A 19,184-nucleotide genomic window follows, 5' to 3' on the forward strand; every position below is an offset into this window, starting at 1 on the left:
CTTCTTAGTATGGGTGCAAATAAATGATAATAAGAAAAAAGATCTATGGATAGAAATAGACAGATTTCAAAAAGTTATATCCTTGAATTTGCACAATTCTTCCAAGTTAAGGTAACCTTGGTATGTGGGTAGGTGGAATGTTTTTTCCCCGGGAAATGCAGGCTGCTAATGGGCACACAATTTTGTCAAAGCGACAGGCCATAAAGTGTGACAGCCCAACTCTCAGTAATTACTTCCCCTGAGAATTTCTTGGGGAGCCACCCACAGAGAGGTGACTGACCCCCACCTGGAAGATGCTAATACTGCGTCCCACTTCTAGTGACTGTCCTTCCAAGGAGTCAGGCAAGCCTTCCTCCCCCTTCTTACCGCCTGACACTCTTCAGCATGTCCCTGCATCCTGACCAGCAAAATGAACGTTCGTGAGGTTTTCTTGCTGTAGTACCACCTTTGGATGCTGCACGAGAGTCAGCAGCGGTATGAAATGTTTTGCATCTATTTTTTACAAAGTCTTCCAGAAATGATGTTTTCTGCTTTGCATTATTGAATTCTAACCACAAACTACAGTATTAATTATGCTATTTAAAGTCAATTTCAATGTATAACACCCTATGACTTCTCCAACCCTTCATAAATAATACTGCCTTCAGGACCAAATGGTTAGATAAGAGTGTAATTTTTGTAACATTCATAAAGCCCTATTTTCTGTTTTTCCTTCAGGCAGGTAGATCATCCCACACATATATCATCTGCTTGCTTTAGACTTGCTTCTTTTTCTCCTACCCTCATTCCCATCTCTCTCCATCATCATCATATTATAGAGAGTCCATAGGGACTGTAATAACAGCACTCTCCCATGGGCCTCCTCAGTGAGCCCTCGTGTTTATGTTGCTTTCTCTGGGTGCATTGTTCACGCCTCTCTTCTCTCTATTTTGTTGATGGAAAGACCTTCTGCTCAGCTAAGTCTAGGGTTAAGAAAACCTTGTTCAAATTCTGTTTCTCAATGTCAAGATTTCACCAATGACTTACCAACTTCTTTTTTGCTGCCCGAGGCCAGAGCAATTACACTTGACCAAAGCAGAGAATTCAGGAAAAAGAAGGACAATGTGTTCTCTAGTTAGTTCCCTGCCCCCAGCCTTACAAATTACTTTACAGTCTTTCTATATAGGGAAGGAAAAAAAAAGCTAGATTAGACTCATTTTGTTTTCTATAATTAGATTAATTTTTTTTGAGGCAAGGTCTCATTATGTAGTTGAGGGTGACCTTGAACTCACTACGTAGCCCAGACTGGCCTTGAACTCGTGGCCATCCTCTCGCCTCAACTTCTCAAGTGCTGGGATGATAGTTGTGCACCACTATACCCAGTGCTGATTATTTGAAAGTCTGATTTTCAGAATGAAATAGTTTCTACTTTTAAACCATTTTAATTAATTACATTGTTATTAGGAGCTGGGATGCGGTCTCCCTCCTCAAAGGTGTGCAGAGAAACCCAACAAGCTATATGTGCAAAAATACTAAAATAGCACAGATAACAGAATTTGTGACTGTTGAGAAACAGAACTCAGTGTAGTAAGACACAGATTAAGCAAGTCTGTAATTTGAGAAGGAAGCTGGAAATAAACATGAGCATTTCTCCTTTGAGCAACTCATTTTGTTTTATGGCCAAATGTCAAATTTCTAACCTGTGCATAGTACTTTATAAGGGCTTTTCCCATTAGTCACTTCAAGTAATAGTGAATCTTTCTGATTGAATAAAGAGAGTTCTCTTAATACTATTGTGACCTATGTAGGTTTTTTGTAATATTTTACTTTTTCTCTTTTGTTTTTCAGATCCTTACTTAAAAGAGTGGTCTTAGAAGAGAAAAGCTGTTCCACCTGTATGAATGTGGTCTCCTCCCTGAGTGCCACGCGTGTTGGGGAATCATTTGTGACTTAGAAAATCTAGAAAAGTCCCATGTTTTCTGGAGCGGCATAGACCTTCACCTAATTGGGGGAAGAATTCCTAGCGTTGGGTTCATGGTACACGAGGGACCATGGCAGCCTCCCGGGCAGCCTCACGGTCTCCTCGGGACATCGCCAATGTGATGCAGAGGCTGCAAGGTAAGAGCAGAAATTTCAGTGTGTTTTCTTTTTTAAAGTAGATTTTGAAATTCAAATACCAGGCCCGGGAACATAGCTCAGTGGCACAGCACCTGCCTGGCAAGCACAACATCCTGAGTTCGATTCTCTGTACCAAAAAAAAAAAAAGAAAATACCAACTTTACTACAAAATCCATCAAAATTGCTTAGATTTTATTCAATTTTATGGAATTATAACAGAGAATGGAGTGGATGTCTTTTATTCTAGTGTTTCCAAGTGAGTTTACATTGTCTTAAGATGCTGTCCTCTTGGCGTAGAAAGGAAAGGCAAAGACACAGCTCTTTTTATGCTGTTTATGTCTGCCTTAATGTGATCTTAAGGATCTTTCAGGGTCCAGTTAGGAAACCAGAGCCACTGCCAAATGTACTGCTGCTGTCCATCAAGAATACCAGTGAGGATAATACCAATGACAAGAGGCTCTGAGAGAGGACATGACATGATGACACTGATGATTGGGGATAGCTGGCCTAGGCCTGCATGCCTTGCTGATGCTTTTTCTTTTAAAATCAAACCACCGCTAGAAGAGAATTAACAGTGAAATGTTAGAGCTGCTCGTAAGTGAACTCCCTTTGTCAATTTTCTTTACACATCTTTAGTCTTTAAACCATAAGAATAATTATCGCCATTAGTATATTCAAGTGTTGCTTCTTTGTCATAATTCCAGTGGACCCCTCCCATGCTTTAAATATATACCTTTAGGATACAAAATTTCCAAATTTATTTTTTTTATTTTGTGGAAAGAAGCTAAAACCAAATTTCATAACAAAACAATGGGAGAATAACAGTAGTTAATACATTGCATGTGGTTATCTTTACAGTATTTGTTCAGAGTACAAGATCTGGGCATAAGAATTTCTCTAATTGATATTAGCATGAACCTTCCTTTCTCAGTAAGCTAAGAGACATTCATAGTATGATTTACTTGCAAAATTTCCCAATTTAGAAGGGTTTTGCTCTCATGTCTGAAAGGGAGTTTTGCTCTCATGTTTCAAGAAATCTGAAAAATAACCATATAGTTTGTCTTTTTAAGTGTTCTACCATCTCCAGCAAGTGATCATTGTAGTTTTGCATAATGGCTATTATGTTAATCTATTAGGAACCCAGTTTCTCTGCTTACAATGGAGCTGAGGTGCAAATTCCAGTTAAGGATTCTTGACTTTCAAAATACAGATCCAACTCTTAAATCTGGATGTTTGTGGCCCAGAGCAGGCTCTTAAATATAGAAAATCAGGAGGAGGCTGGGTCTGATCCACTCCTCTGGGTCAGACCAGTGACCCCAAATGACCAGAACATTCTGACTCAGGTGAGCCCTTACTTCTGCTCATCTTCCCCAGATTGATCTGTGACACTTCGGTTGCGAATGGGACTTGTTTCCCATTTATTGTTGTGTAAGGAAAACTTTGTTAACTAAAACAATTGAGTTTTGTTGAATGTACGGGTATAGAACTTCTCTCCAGCTCTCTGATTGCACTAGGGATCTTAGACTGAAGCTGTAGTTTGTTCCTCTGTGTTTTTACTGTTTGCCTCAAGGCAAATTACTAAATCGTTTCATTCCTGAGTGGCACTGCCTACGAATGACGGCAGGGAAGCCACAGTGAGGGTAGAGAATTCAGATGCTATAGTGGATTTTCCCATGAGTTTGTTGCGTGTGAAATTTCTCTGGCGAAATACAAGCACATAATGAACATCAAAGAAAGTGGCAATGAGAACATTTGCAAGGCCTGAATGAGAATGAGACTGCCGTGCTCTGCTCTTCCTCTCCTTTGCTGAAGTGGAAGGCCTTTCATTAAGGCGAACGTTGCTTAGTGAGAGGAAACTGACCAAATGTACGCCCTGAGTTACTTGGTGTGAGCAGACTGGAGGGGACTGATGCCTCCGGGTTCTGTCTTCAGTGTTTTATGACGAGGTATAACTGAGTTTCCTTGAGAAATGTGTGAAGTGAAAGAAAGAACTGGAGCCCCAACCCCTTCCCACGCTAGGCCCAGGACGGTAGATGCCCTGTTCAGCATCTATGCATCTGAATGCTCCCTACGCAGTCATCCTCCGGCCTCCACACTCCTGGCATTGTGTTGGGAAGCTCAGTGAGGCAGTATCTAGATAACCTTATAGACTGCAAATCCTGGGATAAGGTGAGCTATAAAATAGTCAGAGCACAACACTGGATGAGAAGGCACAGCCTGATCATCTGTTGCAAATCTTTCTTGCAACATTTCCCCTTCCCTTCCCTTCCCTTCCCTTCCCTTCCCTTCCCCTCCACTCCACTCACCTCCCCTCCTCTCCTCTTCTCTCCTCTTCTCTCTTTTCCTTTCCTTTTGTGGTTCTGGGACTTAAACTCCAGGACTTCTCAGTGAGCTACATCCTTGGCACTTTTAAAATTTTTTTAAATTTTCAGACAGGGTCTTACACTGCCCAGGCTGGCCATCAATTCACCATCCTCCTGCCTCAGCCTCCTGAGCCGCTGAGATTACAGATACACACCACCATGCCTAGGCAGTTTTTTCTAATCATCCAGATTTTGGAAGGATGTTAACGATCTTATATATTCACTGTTGCGTAAAACCAGCCATTTTGTTACATAACAAAGTGACTATTCTTACTGTATTCTACAAAATAAAAATTATAAGTGCAAATACTGAAAATGAGCAGTAAGCCTTATAATTCAAAAGAAGATAAAATTCCTAACCATCAATTACTTTGTACGTATGGATTATTGATGGCTACAAATGTAACATCTGTAACAAAATGGGACATGTGGAGCCTGCATCTGTGGAAGCAAACGCGGGTGGCAGAAAGCGAAGGTGATCTGGTGGGTGTGCTTGTGGACAGATCGATCTGGCTCGTTCCGCTGGGTCAGCTGGCGAGGTGCTGTTCTCCGGCTCTCTTGCAATGAGTTGTCCCTCCTTACTGCTTAAACAGGGGCCAGCCCTTCCAAACAGCAGAGACCCATCATCCATCAGGGGTCTTTAGAAGCTTTGCTTAACTGCTATAATCTCCGTACAGGTGACCAAGATCCTAATAAATGGAGGGCTGGCATTATTGCCCAACTAATTAAGACAGTTGAAGGAAGATAAATCTCTACTAGCTGAAATAGAGCCACACTTGCTATTTTCAAAATTCAAATCCATAAGAACGTTCTTCATGGTCCTCTTTCAGTTGCCTGGATAGATGGGTAGCTACTAGTTTTTTTTTTTCCCTGTTCTTGGATTTTATTGTCATTTTAGAATCATGAATGAATAATAATGAGCATGCAGCTTTAAGTAATGGCAACTTGGCATTACTATGTAGCTTATTTAGTCTGCAAATATAATTGTTGACTATTTTTTCTGCTTTTAATTTTTATTCCCAGTGCTGGGAAATTCAAGCACAGACACAGATTGCTACATAATTTTGTTTGCTACTGTAGCAGTTCAATACTTCACCTTTGCCAATATTTGTGCTGGTTGGGCATAATGTTTTAGGCTGGGATTCTGAATTATGGATGAAGTGTCAGACTGCAATGCAGAGTTTCATTTGCTTATAAGAATAATGAATGTTTCTGTAACTTAATCAATTCCAATAGAAGCTTAAAAGCAAATACAGGAAAATAGTGTAATAGAAAGATATTAATCTTTAAATGTTCCTAATCAGTGTGTCTATTTTTTGCTTTTAACTGTTGAGGAGATCCATTTAATAGATGGCTTATGGAATCACTTTAGATTTAGGTCACATCAAAGAAAATAACTTTTCAGGTTATAAATTTTTTAAGATAATGACTATATTTGAAAGTTCTTTGTAAATTTTCATACTGTTTCTGAATACCATTTACTTAAAAGTATTTATTGACTGATTTTTACTGAGTACTTCTTATTTGAAAATAATATACTGAACTTTATAGATTTTTAGATTACCACATCAGTGGTAGTTTTTGTATGATAGGGTGACATCAAAGCAAGAGGTAAATGGCAGGAAAAAATGCAACAAGGCATGGAACAGTGTCATAGAGTAGTTCAATAAAATAAAAAAAAAAGAAGACATTATCTGCAGCAAGGTCAAGATTTGATTTCCAAGTCTTTGATTGAAGGAAAACCAACAAAGATAAGTATTTTTATGGTTAGAGATATATCTAGGAAATTTGTTAACTATTTCATAAAAGATAATCAGAGCCTTTTAAAAAACTTTATGGGACATTTTAAACTTTTTTTCTTAAACAGAGTATTTACCATAAGTTTATTGCTCCATAAAAGAAAGCCTCAAACTAAAAATTTTCTTTAAAAAGCATGAAATAATAATAAATAACAAGAACATAATTTTCTTGTAGTTTAAAGTCAGTAGCTATGAACATAGTTTAGGAAAGAAAACTCTGCCATCTTCTAATTTTGTATAGTGCCCTGTGAGGTTATGTTTTATATTTTATTATGCTGGCTTAATGACCTTTCTTATGAAACCATAAAACTGTGTCAAAATCCCATTAATTTTATTTAGGCTGAAATTCTCCTTTGGGTTTAATCTCTCTCTTCTTACATGAATGATGTGTGACAGTACCTCAAATTTAAATTGACACAAAACAATATATTTTGTTATCTGAATATTTTGGAACATCATCATTAAATAAATATTTGATGATAAATGAATAAATCATGATCCCTCCATTAATTAACTAAAGATAAAATTAGTCTGAACATGTAAAAGCAAAAGAAGAAACTGTTTAAGTGGTTCTCACTTTATCTGTTATGATTGTAAGAAATAGCTGAATCTGTTTTTAATCAAAATAAGGTTTTAAACATAAAACCACCTTACAAACACACATTCTGCCTGAATGTGTGATTACACTGACCTCTCAGATATGTGTGTGTGTGTGTGTGTGTGTGTGTGTGTGTTGCTCTTACAAGAACAGTGCTTTAAATGAATTTTCCTTGCCAAGGATAGATTCCATGTTAGTATCCTAAAGTGTTTACTTGTGTATAATTCTCTGTCCTACAAACGCTTCTGTGTGCAAAGCTGTTTCATCCGTTGTGATACATAGAGAAAGTGCCTTGGACCTTCTGGTTTTCAGTGACCTATACAGTATCAACTGTCAAATAGACAAAGAAAACAGATAAAAGTAACAAAGGTTTACAAATGCCAACATTATGTCAGTTAGTTAAATGTGAATCAAACTGATTCAAGATTATGTTTGTGCAAATATATGTACATGGGGTAAGGACAGAATTTCTTACACTTGATATAGTGTATGGCAGGGCTCTAAAAGTAAGTGTCTGAGCCCACAACATAAAACGAAAGCATCCCTCATATCATAGAGCCTCAGTGTGAGTTCTTTTTACTCTTTTTACTACTTGTGCAATAACCATAACAAAATTATCCTTGACCTTCCCATTAAAGTCTTGGTAATCTCGGTGGTCTCTGTATTTTATCTGTCTAAAGTGTCACTAGACATTTCAGTAGTTTACTCTCCCATACATACAAAATGTGATCCAATTACACAATAAATATATCAATTTTTTAAAATTATCACAATAAAAGACACTTTGCCACTCAAAATACCCCCTTGCTTCAAACATACTTATCTCAACATTTCTTGCCACTTTCTGAAGCAGTTCTAGAAATGCTGTTCCATGAGTATCTCTATAAAGTGTGATAAAAAATGTAGTGAATACTGCTGCTGAATGCCATCCAGAAAGGGAGGATCATGAAAAGACTCTGGTGTGCTCTCACCCATCCTACTCATAGAAATGGTGCCATTTGACTTCTGCCTCTTCCCCAAGGTCAGAATGACCATGAAAGGTAAACATTTGAATCCATTCAGAACATCCAGACATCCACAACAGCTCAACTAAAGACACTTAGGAAAGAGGACTTCCAGAACGGCTTCAGAAAGTGGCAAGAATGATGGGATAAGTGTGGGAATTAATGGCAGTATATATTTCACTGTAGCATATTTTTAAAAAAAATTTAAACATTCACCATGTTTTCTGATGACATCTTGTATCCCTGTATTTAAACCGATGACTCTGTTTACCAGGCTCTGAAGATGCTCTGACACTTTCTCTCTTTCTGGGGCACCTTCAAGAATGAGTTGAATTCGGTGCTCCTTACCTGGATTTATCTTCAAAGCCTAATTTAAGTGCAGCTTCCTCAGCGAAGGCTGTATCACCAAAATGACAAAATTCTCTCCCCTCGCTATAAATCACTCTAGCACTTTGCAGCCCCATCAGGGCTGTTGTCTAGTGTTGCTTTGTATTATGTTACATGTATGTGTCCAATTCATCCACTGTATAAAATACTGAGAGTGGAAATTGGGTCAGTTTCTCGTTACTGACATCTGCACGGTCTAGCACAGTGCATTTCATAATGTGGATGCTTTGCGAGTATTTGTTGAGTGGTTATAATAGAATGACAATATCATGTAAATTTTCAGTACTAAAAGCTGGGGAACCAGGAGGAAGGCTACATTAATAAGTCAAGTGACAATCATGCACAGCTATCAAAGAGTAGATGTGGACAAAGAAGACAACATTCTAGACATTTTTTGAAAGTACGACCAAAATAATTTGCTGCTGAATTGGGTATGATGTATGAGAGACAAGGGTAAAAGTTAGCCCTCCTGCTATTCATACTGAAATTGGGAAAGACAATTAGAGAAAACAGTGATGAGGAAAAAATTCAGGAGCTTTGCCAGGCAAATGGTGGCACATGCCTGTAATCACAGCACTTGCGAGACTGAGGCAGGAGGACTGTTGTGAGTTTGAGGCCAGCCTGGGCTACATAGTGAGTTCAAGCCCAGGTTGAGCTATATAGCAAGATCCTATCTCCAAAAAACAAAGAAATAAACAAACATTCTGGCATTTATTTTGGATGTGTTGCATTTTGGATGCTTTGTAGCCATCCCAAAAAAGGATGAGTGTAGAGAGGGAGGGAGAGGCCACAACAGGAAAAAAAAAAACAGCACAAAGATAAAACAATGCTGGAATCATATTTAAAGTTGTAGGACAAGTTGATAGCACCCAGGAGCAAGGAGAGATGGAAAAAGAAGAGGTTTGAGTAGAACATTCAGCATTATATGGCTCCACCTATGAGATTAAGATGCTCCACCAACTGTAGGAAGAAGAAAGAACAAAGAGGTGAGGTCTGGAAGCCAAAGGCAGAACAAGTGCAAAGAGGGAGGGATCAACTGCGTTTAGTGTTAATGGTTATGTGTGCTGGTTTTGTGATGCTCAGTGTCTAAAAGAGTGTGGGTATTTCCTGCAAATATCAGGCCTGAGCAGGTGCAAGTGCACGTGCCCATATTATGAAATAATTTCTGGAAGAACAAAGAGTGGCTTTGTGCTGTGCCCCAAAGGAGCTGGAGCTGCAAGGTTCTCAGAAGTTAATTGCATGAGAGCAATTTCTCAAGAATTTATTAGTATAATTCTGTACTTTGTATAAATACCAAGCAAAAATGAGACCTGAAGTCAAAATGCTTCTTCCTCAGGTCCTTTGTGGCCTTTTATCTTTGTGGAGCTGAGGGCTCTGCTATGAGCTGAGGCTGAAATCTGTGCTCCTGGTGATGCTGCTTTAGACGTCTGTGTGTGACTGTAACATCTCTCCTGTTCTCTGTATATCTCCTCCCCTCCAATATCTTTACTTTCATCCCTTGATTATACTTCTAGACTTTTTCTATCTAGAAAAACTGGTATCGATCCTTCTCATCTTTTAAAATCTTATGGACTAGTGACATTGGTCTTCTTTTCGCCTGTCATTGTTTAATTAGCTCACGTAGGACACAGTTACGTGAAAAGAGAAAGTACATCACAGCTGTTAGAGTCATCTGAAACCTTGAAAAGACTGTGGGATTTCCTCTCCTTCAAGACACCCCTGCATATGTACTGCAGCTGGACCAGGTCAACTGTGTTTGCATTTGGGAAACTCTATCAGTCACCTTGTTGGTCGCTGTTTAATTCTGCCTATGTTGGAACTGACCCGGCACATTAGGTCAGACACTGCCCCTGTGAAAGGGATGAAGACCATACAGGCACCCACAACCCTACCATTCCACAGATGTGCATCACTTAAGATAATAAACATCTGTAAACAGGAAGAATGCCAGCACTCTAAATCTCATGTGATAAATTTTTCATCTATCTTATGAGAGTTAATTAAAAAATTCACATTTTAAGCTACTCTTTTGCTCTTTTATTTTCTTTCACCTTGGGGCTGATGAGGATGCTACACATTCTTTTTGAATCCTCTCACTTAAAAGCCTACAGAGCTAGTTTCTAAACTTTGAAAGACATTCCAGAGTTTAAGCAATTATTAAACACAGATATTCAGTTAACCACACAATCACTTAAGTAGTTGACAAGTTTCTGTGTAAGAACATAAGCTGCTTTGCCATAGTGCTGAGGACCAGCAAGTGATGTTTTGCTTGTTTATTCTCAAGTGAATGGAAACATGTGAAGGAAACTGGTGACTTCCCCAAACAGATGCAGCATCACATGATCCATAGATGATTTTGAGTTCTTCAGAAGTAATGAAATTTGCTAAAGTATTTTAAAAATGGTTTTTATGCTAACTTATGTTCTTTTTTATTTTGCTGCTAGTGTTCACAATGACCTCTTGGATTAAAAACAAACAATTCTTTCTTCTACTGATATTAATCTTTGATGTTTAGTAAACACTGCGCTCCACCCATGTTAAAAAAATTATTTACCTCGATTATTCAATTGCCCTACATTTGCTCTCTTCCTGTCTCCTTAGTGTGTAACGCACATTGTTCCCATGACATTTGAATCCCTTTCATCTCTTTAACCTTTACAATTCTGTTGACTTGTTTCCTGGCTTGGGAAGAGTTTTGAGATTCTCAGGAATTATTTGGTTTTTATTCTTGCCCTTTGTGGTCGTCCTTGCTGTCTGTTATGACATATGATGAGCCAGTGTTCACTTTGCCAAGAATTACACTACGTACATACCCATAGCCTATATTTTCAATTTCTTTACTTTTCTGACAGTTTTGACATATTTTATCCCATCATGGTTGAGATGCATATTCATTGCTTCAGTGGTCAATAAAAATTGTGGAGTTCATATAGGGCATCTCCAAACTTGGGAGTTCAACCAGATGTAGCAAGAGATCTCTCGGAATGTCACTTCGTGGTATCCCTTTCCCCACCACTTGCTATCACTCCTGGATAGACTCGTGGCTGAAAGGATCTTTACTGTCTGAGTCCTACACATCTTCCTGTGTTCATTTCTGTTACCCCCTCCCCGACTGTGTTGCTTCAGCCTTCTGACACCTGTCACTCCACTCAAGCCAGCCCACGATCTCACTGTCTTATCACATGGTTCTTCCCTTATCCTTCCCATCTCTTTTCCCCTTCTCCTCCCTTCCCTCTTGCTTTTCTCAAGCTTCAAAAGCCAGCTCAAACATGATCTCTTCTGTGAAGCTTTTTCTAATTCCAGCCACCAGAATGAGAGGTTCCCTTATTGATGATCTACTTGGAACATTATTTCCATGAAAGAATCCCTTGCATCAGTCTTAACAGGTTTGTTTATCTCTGTTCAATTAGAATGTTAGAAACTTCAGTGTAGGATTGGTGTCTTATGCAACTTTGGATAACCATTGCTGGGCACACACCTGACGTTTAGTAAATTCTGTCCATTCAGCTGCACACTCATGCATTTATTAGATATTTACTGGACATCTGTTGTGCCCAAATCCTCAAGAGACAAATATGAAAATGACAGGGTTCTTGTCCTTATGGAGCTGTAGTTTCATGTAGTGACAAAATAAGTATGAAATAATTCATAAACTGGGTGATAGATACGATAATGGATAAAAGCATATTTGATAAATAACTGAATTTTCCATAAAACATAGAAATACAATTAGATTAATTGACTAGAGTAGCAAACTACCACATGATCTAAATTATTTTCATGTGGTTTTTTTATTCTACTTGAGTCCAAAATACCTTTTTTGTTATTAGCTGTTTTTTGTTTTTTTTTTTTTTGAGAAAGGACCTTACTATGTAGCCAATACTGACCTCAAATTTACAACCCTTTCCCCTCATCCTCCAGAATGCTGGGATTACAGCCATGTGCTACCATATTAGCTGTGATATGTGGTCTGAAGAGTAAGTTGTACAGTGGTACACTTCTGTAATCCCAACATTTGGAAGGCTGAGGCAGGAGGGTTGCAAGCTCTAGGGTTGCAAGTTCTAGCTCTACCTGGGTAACTTAGTGAGTGTCAAAAAAATTATCTCAAAACAAAAAAAAAAAAGACCTGGGATGTAGCTCACTGTGAAGACTCTTGGTTTGATCGCCAATTGTACCACCAGCACCAGAAAGGATAGATGCTTTCAAACCAGACTTGGTGGTGTGCACTTGTCATGTTAGCACTCTGGAGACTGAGATGGGAGGTAGGAGGACCATAGATCATGAGTTCAAGGCCAGCCTGGATGATATAGTCTCAAAGGACCAAAAATAAATAAGTAAATAAATAAATGCACAGATTTCTAGTTTTATTTAGAATGGAAGAGGACTTACAGTTCATAGTGTGATGTGCTTATTTTGCAGATGAAATAACGAAATAAGAAAGTTCTAGAACAGTAACCTGATAAACCAAGGTCACAGCTAGGTACCTGAGGGACTCCAGTCTCTGACAGAATTACCAGGCCACTCAATGTTCCTGTGGTGGTACATAGCCTGCACACTGTCCTTTGCATAGCTGTTAATGATCCTGGGTCATATGGATCAGAGGCAAGGCTGACTGCCTCACTTTCTGGGACCAGCATGAGGTAAAAGGTGGAGCTCCCTTATTCAGTGATTCAGAATCATTTAATGCCCAGCAGAGCATGATCCTGTGTGGAGCTCTCCAGCATGCAGGCCCTGTTGTGTTATTCAGGTCACAGAACTGTGAAGCCAGCCATGAAAGCCAGTCATACTCGGAGGTCTTGGGACCTTGAGGACTTCAGGTGGTCACCAAAGAGGTGGAAAAAGGTGAAGAGCAGGGGGAACAAAGCATCAAGAGAACCCTTAGCTGTTCGTAGCTTCATCTGGAATCAGTCTCTTCTAAAAGAACAGTGCGAACACTCTCTCATGCCCATCCCAGATTCCTCTGCGAGGAGTGAAAATCAGTCCTCATTAGCCAACCTTACTGTGAGGTAAACACTCTGATCACCTGGGGGCCAACCCATTACCTATGACCTTATCTTTCTGGGCTCAAAATGATCATTTACTGAATCAAAACTTAGCTATACATTTCTCCAAAAGGAAAGATCATTTTGAATATTATTTTAGTATTTGATTTCCCACCAAAAACATTTAAGTCATATAGAATGACAATGAGAAACCAGCAATTACTTTTCCTATTTTGGAATATATTTACATTAATTATATGCATTCAGTTTCTCTGTCCCTACAATTACTAGCACTAGAGTTAAGTTTGTAAGAAATGTGATATATGGCATACAACAAGATATGTGGGAAATTTGTCTCTTGACTTTCTCTTATTCCATGAAGCTGTGAAAAATCCCTAAAAAGTGCACAGCTCTTGCATTTGCAAGTCAAAAGGTGTGAAGACTTTTCCTTGGGAAAGATCGCCAAATTCATGGTTATCCACAAGAATCAATTACTCTGAGGTCATTTTACAACCAAATGTTAAGATGCTTCTTTTTTACATACTTATTATAGGTTGACATCTATACATAATTAGCAAGTCTAATAGTAAAGTGATAGAAAGCTTATATAAATCAGAATAGAAATATATGTATACAATAGCATTCTTTAACACATCTATTTGATTTTATAAATCTGTTCCCTACAAAATACTATCTCACCTGAATAATAAAATGATTCTTTTTCAAAATAACAATTACTATGCATACAATAATAATCAAGATAAGAAGGAATTTTACTTTTGAAATATATGGAAGATTTGTATATTTTCTTCCGTGTATTTCAAAAGTTACTTTGCATTTTCAAAAGTTTCATGAGAATACAAAATTACTTAGATTTGAAGGGACTTACAGTTCATAATTCAATGTTCTAATTTTGTAGATGAACAGAAATCTAGAGTACTACGGTGATAAACCAAGGTCACTACTAGATACTTGAAGGGCTCTAAATTCTAAGAGGTTTTGGGATAACTTTATATTCATATACTAGGGAATATTCCTTAAGTATTGGAGAAACCATTGTGAGTTTTTTACAATAGTTATAATAATCACATAAAACTCCATTATATATTTATAAATATTTACAAACCATATATGATGGTGCAGGACTGAAATCCCAGCTACTGGAGGATCACTGGAGCCCACTTTAACATCAGTCTGGGCAACACAACTGGACTCCATTTCAAAGTTTTAAAAATGATAAATATTTGGAAGATGGACAGCTATATTGAAATTCCAATAGAAATTTAACATTACTTTTTAAAATGACCTGTCTTCTTTAAATTTCCTTGGTGACAATTGTTGAAATGTATCTTGACTTACAGAATCTCATACTTTAGATGGAAAAACCACAAAGGATCAGCTTGTCCAACTCCAGTGAATAAAAGAGTAATACAGGTTCCTAAAGACCAAGTGATTATGCAAAGTCATGCAGTTAGGAAAATAGGACTAGATCCTCGATTGTCTGACTCCAGAGTTAGAAATTGCAAGAAATTTTTGTGTCATGATAGAATTATACATCTCTTCAAAAGACACGTACTTAGTTTACTATTCACATTCCTACCAAAAGATCATAATGAATAATCATGTTGAAAAAACTAGCAATTATTTTCCTTATGTCTGGATATATTTGTGCTAATTATATAGTTAAAAAGAAAGACTGATATTTACTGTGTTCAATTCATATAAAATTAGAAACTATATTTACCATTTGTATTAGTCAGCTTTCTATTACTACAGTGAAATATCCGAGACAATTAACTTATAAAGATAAGGGGTTTGTTTCTGCTCGTAGTTCTAGAGCATCCACTCCAGATCGAGTGGTGTGGAGCATAACTTTGGATGACTGGAAAGGGCAGCTATTATGGTAGAGGAGTGCATGAAACAAACCATTCATCTCATGACCAGGAGCCAAAGAGAAAGAACACAGGCTGGGGTTCCTTGCTCCTCTGTAACAGAACACCCACAATTACTGAAGGTCCTCCCTCCCATAAAGCGCCTTCTAAGCATCCTCAGCACCTCCCAATAGCACCAACCAGAGAATCAATTCTTTAACACTTGGCCCTCTAGGGTAACGTTCAGCGTCCGATCTACAGCGCTATGGTTAAACATTTCACATCAAAGTTGGAGTTATTGAGTGTCTTTCAATACTGCAAAATATGTTGACTGTTCCCTAAATATTTGTTTGATGGAAGATTAAGAAAACCCACATTGTGCCTTTGAATATAACTAGACTAAAAATACAGAAAAAGAGAGAGAGAGATGGAGGGGGGGTGGAGTGAGAAAGGGAACAAGACAGCAATGGGAGATCTTTAGCTTATAACATCAGTTTTTGTCCATTGCTTCAGAGGGCTATTTACTTTGTTTGTTTGTTTGTTTTAGTTTTTCTCTGGTACCAGGAACCGAACTCACGACCTTGCGCTTGCCAGGCAGGCGCTTTGCCGCTGAGCTAAATCCCCAGCCCCCAGAGGGCTATTTAAAAGGAGAATTTCTCTATAATTTTTTATTTTGTCTTTTACCCTTCTAAACACTATTAGTCTGTGGATTCAAAAATAACGACATTTCTTTTTTTTTTTTTTTTGGTTTTTCTCCGGTACCGGGAACCGAACTCATGACCTTGCACTTGCCAGGCAGGCGCTTTGTCGCTGAGCTAAATCCCCAGCCCAACATTTCTCATTTGAAAATTTAACCACAGCATCACTGTATTTATTTGCTTCTATTTGATCTTTTGTTTATAAATTACCATCATGAATGACCAGTCAGCAGATTTCCCTTTCCTACAACACGATAAAGTGAACACCTTCTATGTTCCAGATACAGTTAAACCAAGGGATCAGCTCTGAAACTAGTCAATGTGCCCTGGCCCTTCAAGAGCACTGAAGTTAGTGATAGTGTAAGTACAGTGTTTGCGCTTGGAAAATTCTTCAGCAGGTTGTTTTCATGCAACAGGAATCAGAGGACCTTAAGAAGCTGGTCTGGTCTCCTCCTAGGTTCATGCCAGGTGTCCCTGAGAGTCTGGCTACTGCTATGCCGTTTCTCCAGTATGGGTGCTGGACATACATCACTTTAATCCTTGTGCCAGGCTCTAGGAACTAGGCCACACTGGGACCAAACCGCCAATGAGCTCCCTTTCTTGCAACACTCCAGATGGCTATTGGGCTGTAGACAGCAAGCTGGCTGCTTCTCCCCAAACCCTGCCAAGCCACAGACTGCGAACTTGTGGATTACTAAGGCTGCTCACTTCCTCCCCTGCTGCTCGTCCAGGGTGTATTTATACCGCAGATTTGTAATGTTAACGTGCTCTTCATTCTGCTGGGGAAAGTTGGCTTTTATTCTATGAATAAAACATTTAGGAATAATAATTGGTAATTATTACTTTTCTGAATTTAAATGTTTTCACTTTGGCTTAGGGAAAATATGGGCTACTTGAGTAGCATATTCTGCTCCTTTTATTGAAAACCAAGCATTACTTTAATGAACATGTATAGCTCCAAGAAAAAGAAAAAAAAAGATCTTCTTAAATTACTAAAAGCCTAAGTCTCATGCGCAACTATAAAAGTATCTTTCAAAATCTGCAGAGAGAAAAGTAAAATTGTTTCTATGCTCCCCACTGTAAAGACTTTCTGCCCAAAAAACTTTGTGCAGATTTTCAGCCTGAAACTGATTTTAATTGGCTTCTTGTTGATACCTCAAAAATGGAGTTTTATACTGGAAATGTTGAATTAGCCTTAAGTAAAGCATACCAGACTGAAGAGCTGTAATGTACTTCTTCCTGGCAGAGTCACTTTATAATTAGCTGCACATTAATGTGAGTCTTTGTATGTTTGATAAATACAACTATTTCTTGTTATCCAAAATAGCTCCTGTTGTAAATCAGATTATTGATGCAGAGCATTCACCACTCCCTTTGCATTTCAGAAACAGTCAGCACTGTGAAGAACCAAATAGCTGTTCTTTCTGATTAGAGGGGAATCAAATCTATTTTTAAATTTCTTCACTGCTGGTTAGCTAATTCATAATGCAGCACAGAAAGTGTGTGATAGCTAGAAAATATATGTGTTGTCACTGCTTCTTTAGCAAAGAAAAAAGTTCAAATGGAAAACTGGCAATATTTCTATATTATTGAGCAAAAATATTCTTCATAAAATATATTCATTATTTCAGCAGCTTATCAGTGACCATATGAGTGAGTTTTTAAACAAAAAATCAACTTTTAAATTCAAATTTTTAATTTTAATTTTTAAAAAGTTTTTGTCTAAAATTAATATATTAATTTCCATATATTATATATGTACTAGTAGTGTTTTCAAAAATCCAAGCAGCATTGAAAAGTATAAAGCAGAAAGTATTCATTCTTTCCCAATATGATTACATAAAGAGCTGTATATTAGATAGATAGATAAGGAGATGTGTTTGGGTAGATAGGTTTTGGGTATTTTTCAATGAATCTATGTTATGAATATGGCTTTATAATCTGTGGGGTATTTGTATGAAGCAAGATCTTATGCACATCTTCACACATTAGTAAATATAAATTTATATAATCACTGAATGATTGAATAATATGCAATTTTACATATGCATCATTGGTGATCTAATCAATCCTCAGTTGTGTCCAGTTTTCCCCTATTATAAATAACATTAGTCATCTTTAAACAGAATTTTTTTCCTCTGAATTGAATCAATCTTTTTGTTTATTTTTGCCTGCTTTTTTGAGATAGGATCTTGCTATGTAGTCCAGACTGGCTTCCAACTCTGTGATCCCTGTACCCCAGCCTCCAAAGTGCTGGGATATGTGGGCATGACGGTGTATGCCTGTATTTCTAGCACTTGGGAAGCTGAGGCAGGAGGATGACTGTGAGTTTGAGGCCAGCTCGGACCACAAAGTGAGTTCAAGGCCAGCCAGAACTACATACTGAGAGTTCGGCTCAAGAGAAAAACTATTGCTGGGATTACAGGCCTATGTCACATGCTGGCTGAACTGAATTTTTCTTTGAGAAACATTACTTTTATGCCTTTAAGAATTAGGTGCCTAATCATTGTAATAGACAACTTTCCCAGGTTATGGAAGTCTAATTATATTAGTGGTTTAAATGTGGAAAGTAAGTTGGGAAAAATTTTCCATTACTTTGCAATCTTTTCAGATGAAGTCTTTAGTCCTTTACTTCAAATGTAGTCAAACTATCTAACCCAGAAAAAAAGTGGTTTTCCTGGCATCTGCATCCAACTTAAAGTGCTGCAAGGAAATTTATGTCAGGAGCTGTTTCCTTTGCTCAGATTGATTCCCATGTGAGTGAGGACTGGAACACCAGTAGCATTTCATTTAAAAGTGGCCCAAATACATTTTTGCAGAATAACATCTGCCTACGCTGTGATTGCACTGGATTTAATCATTATCATGAGAAATACAGCCTGGGAATCAAGAATACAAGCCATTAAAAAAAAATCCTTCAGTTTGGGTGTAATCTACAGGCAATCAAGGTATTAGAGTTTAATTTTCCTGCTCCCTCAAACTCCCAGAGGGCTGCCTCAGCTCCCAGCCTTACCCGTGAGTGCTGTGACTGGATGTGAGAAGTTGTGAGAGGCCTTGAAAATAACTGGTGTATCGAGCTGAAGTCCAGCCCATATTCCTGGCAGCGATCATTTCTCTCACAGATTACTTAATTTAGCCTCAAATACCCAGATCCTCTGCCTGCTTGGCCCTGGTGCTGCCTGTCTGTCCTGACCTGGCTTCTGTTTCGTCCTGTTTTCTTATTTCCCTCACCTCCTGGAATAGCCAACTTGGCTTTCGCTGTAGTTGCCGCAGAGGGGCTGCCTCTCCACCCAAGCCACTTCCGGGGAGGACTTCTAGCCTATCTGCTGCCCTAGAAAGGAAAATACATCACCTTTTACCTCTGTCTCTCTCCCTCCCTCCCTCC

General features: G+C 38.3%; 1 protein-coding gene across 3 annotated transcripts in view; it reads left to right on the plus strand.

Moving 5' to 3' along the window:
- Window positions 1-19,184, plus strand: part of Syne1 (spectrin repeat containing, nuclear envelope 1) — a gene marked incomplete in the record, with an annotated part of 442,886 nt that overhangs the window by 5,987 nt on the left and 417,715 nt on the right. For all 3 annotated transcript variants that reach the window (XM_013517312.1, XM_013517313.1, XM_013517314.1), the window contains 1 exon segment: window positions 1,828-2,097. In XM_013517312.1, the coding sequence (XP_013372766.1) occupies window positions 2,031-2,097 (67 nt within the window).

Source organism: Chinchilla lanigera, unplaced genomic scaffold, assembly GCF_000276665.1.
Source record: "Chinchilla lanigera isolate Chin_1 unplaced genomic scaffold, ChiLan1.0 scaffold00038, whole genome shotgun sequence".
NCBI classification, from domain to species: domain Eukaryota; kingdom Metazoa; phylum Chordata; class Mammalia; order Rodentia; family Chinchillidae; genus Chinchilla; species Chinchilla lanigera.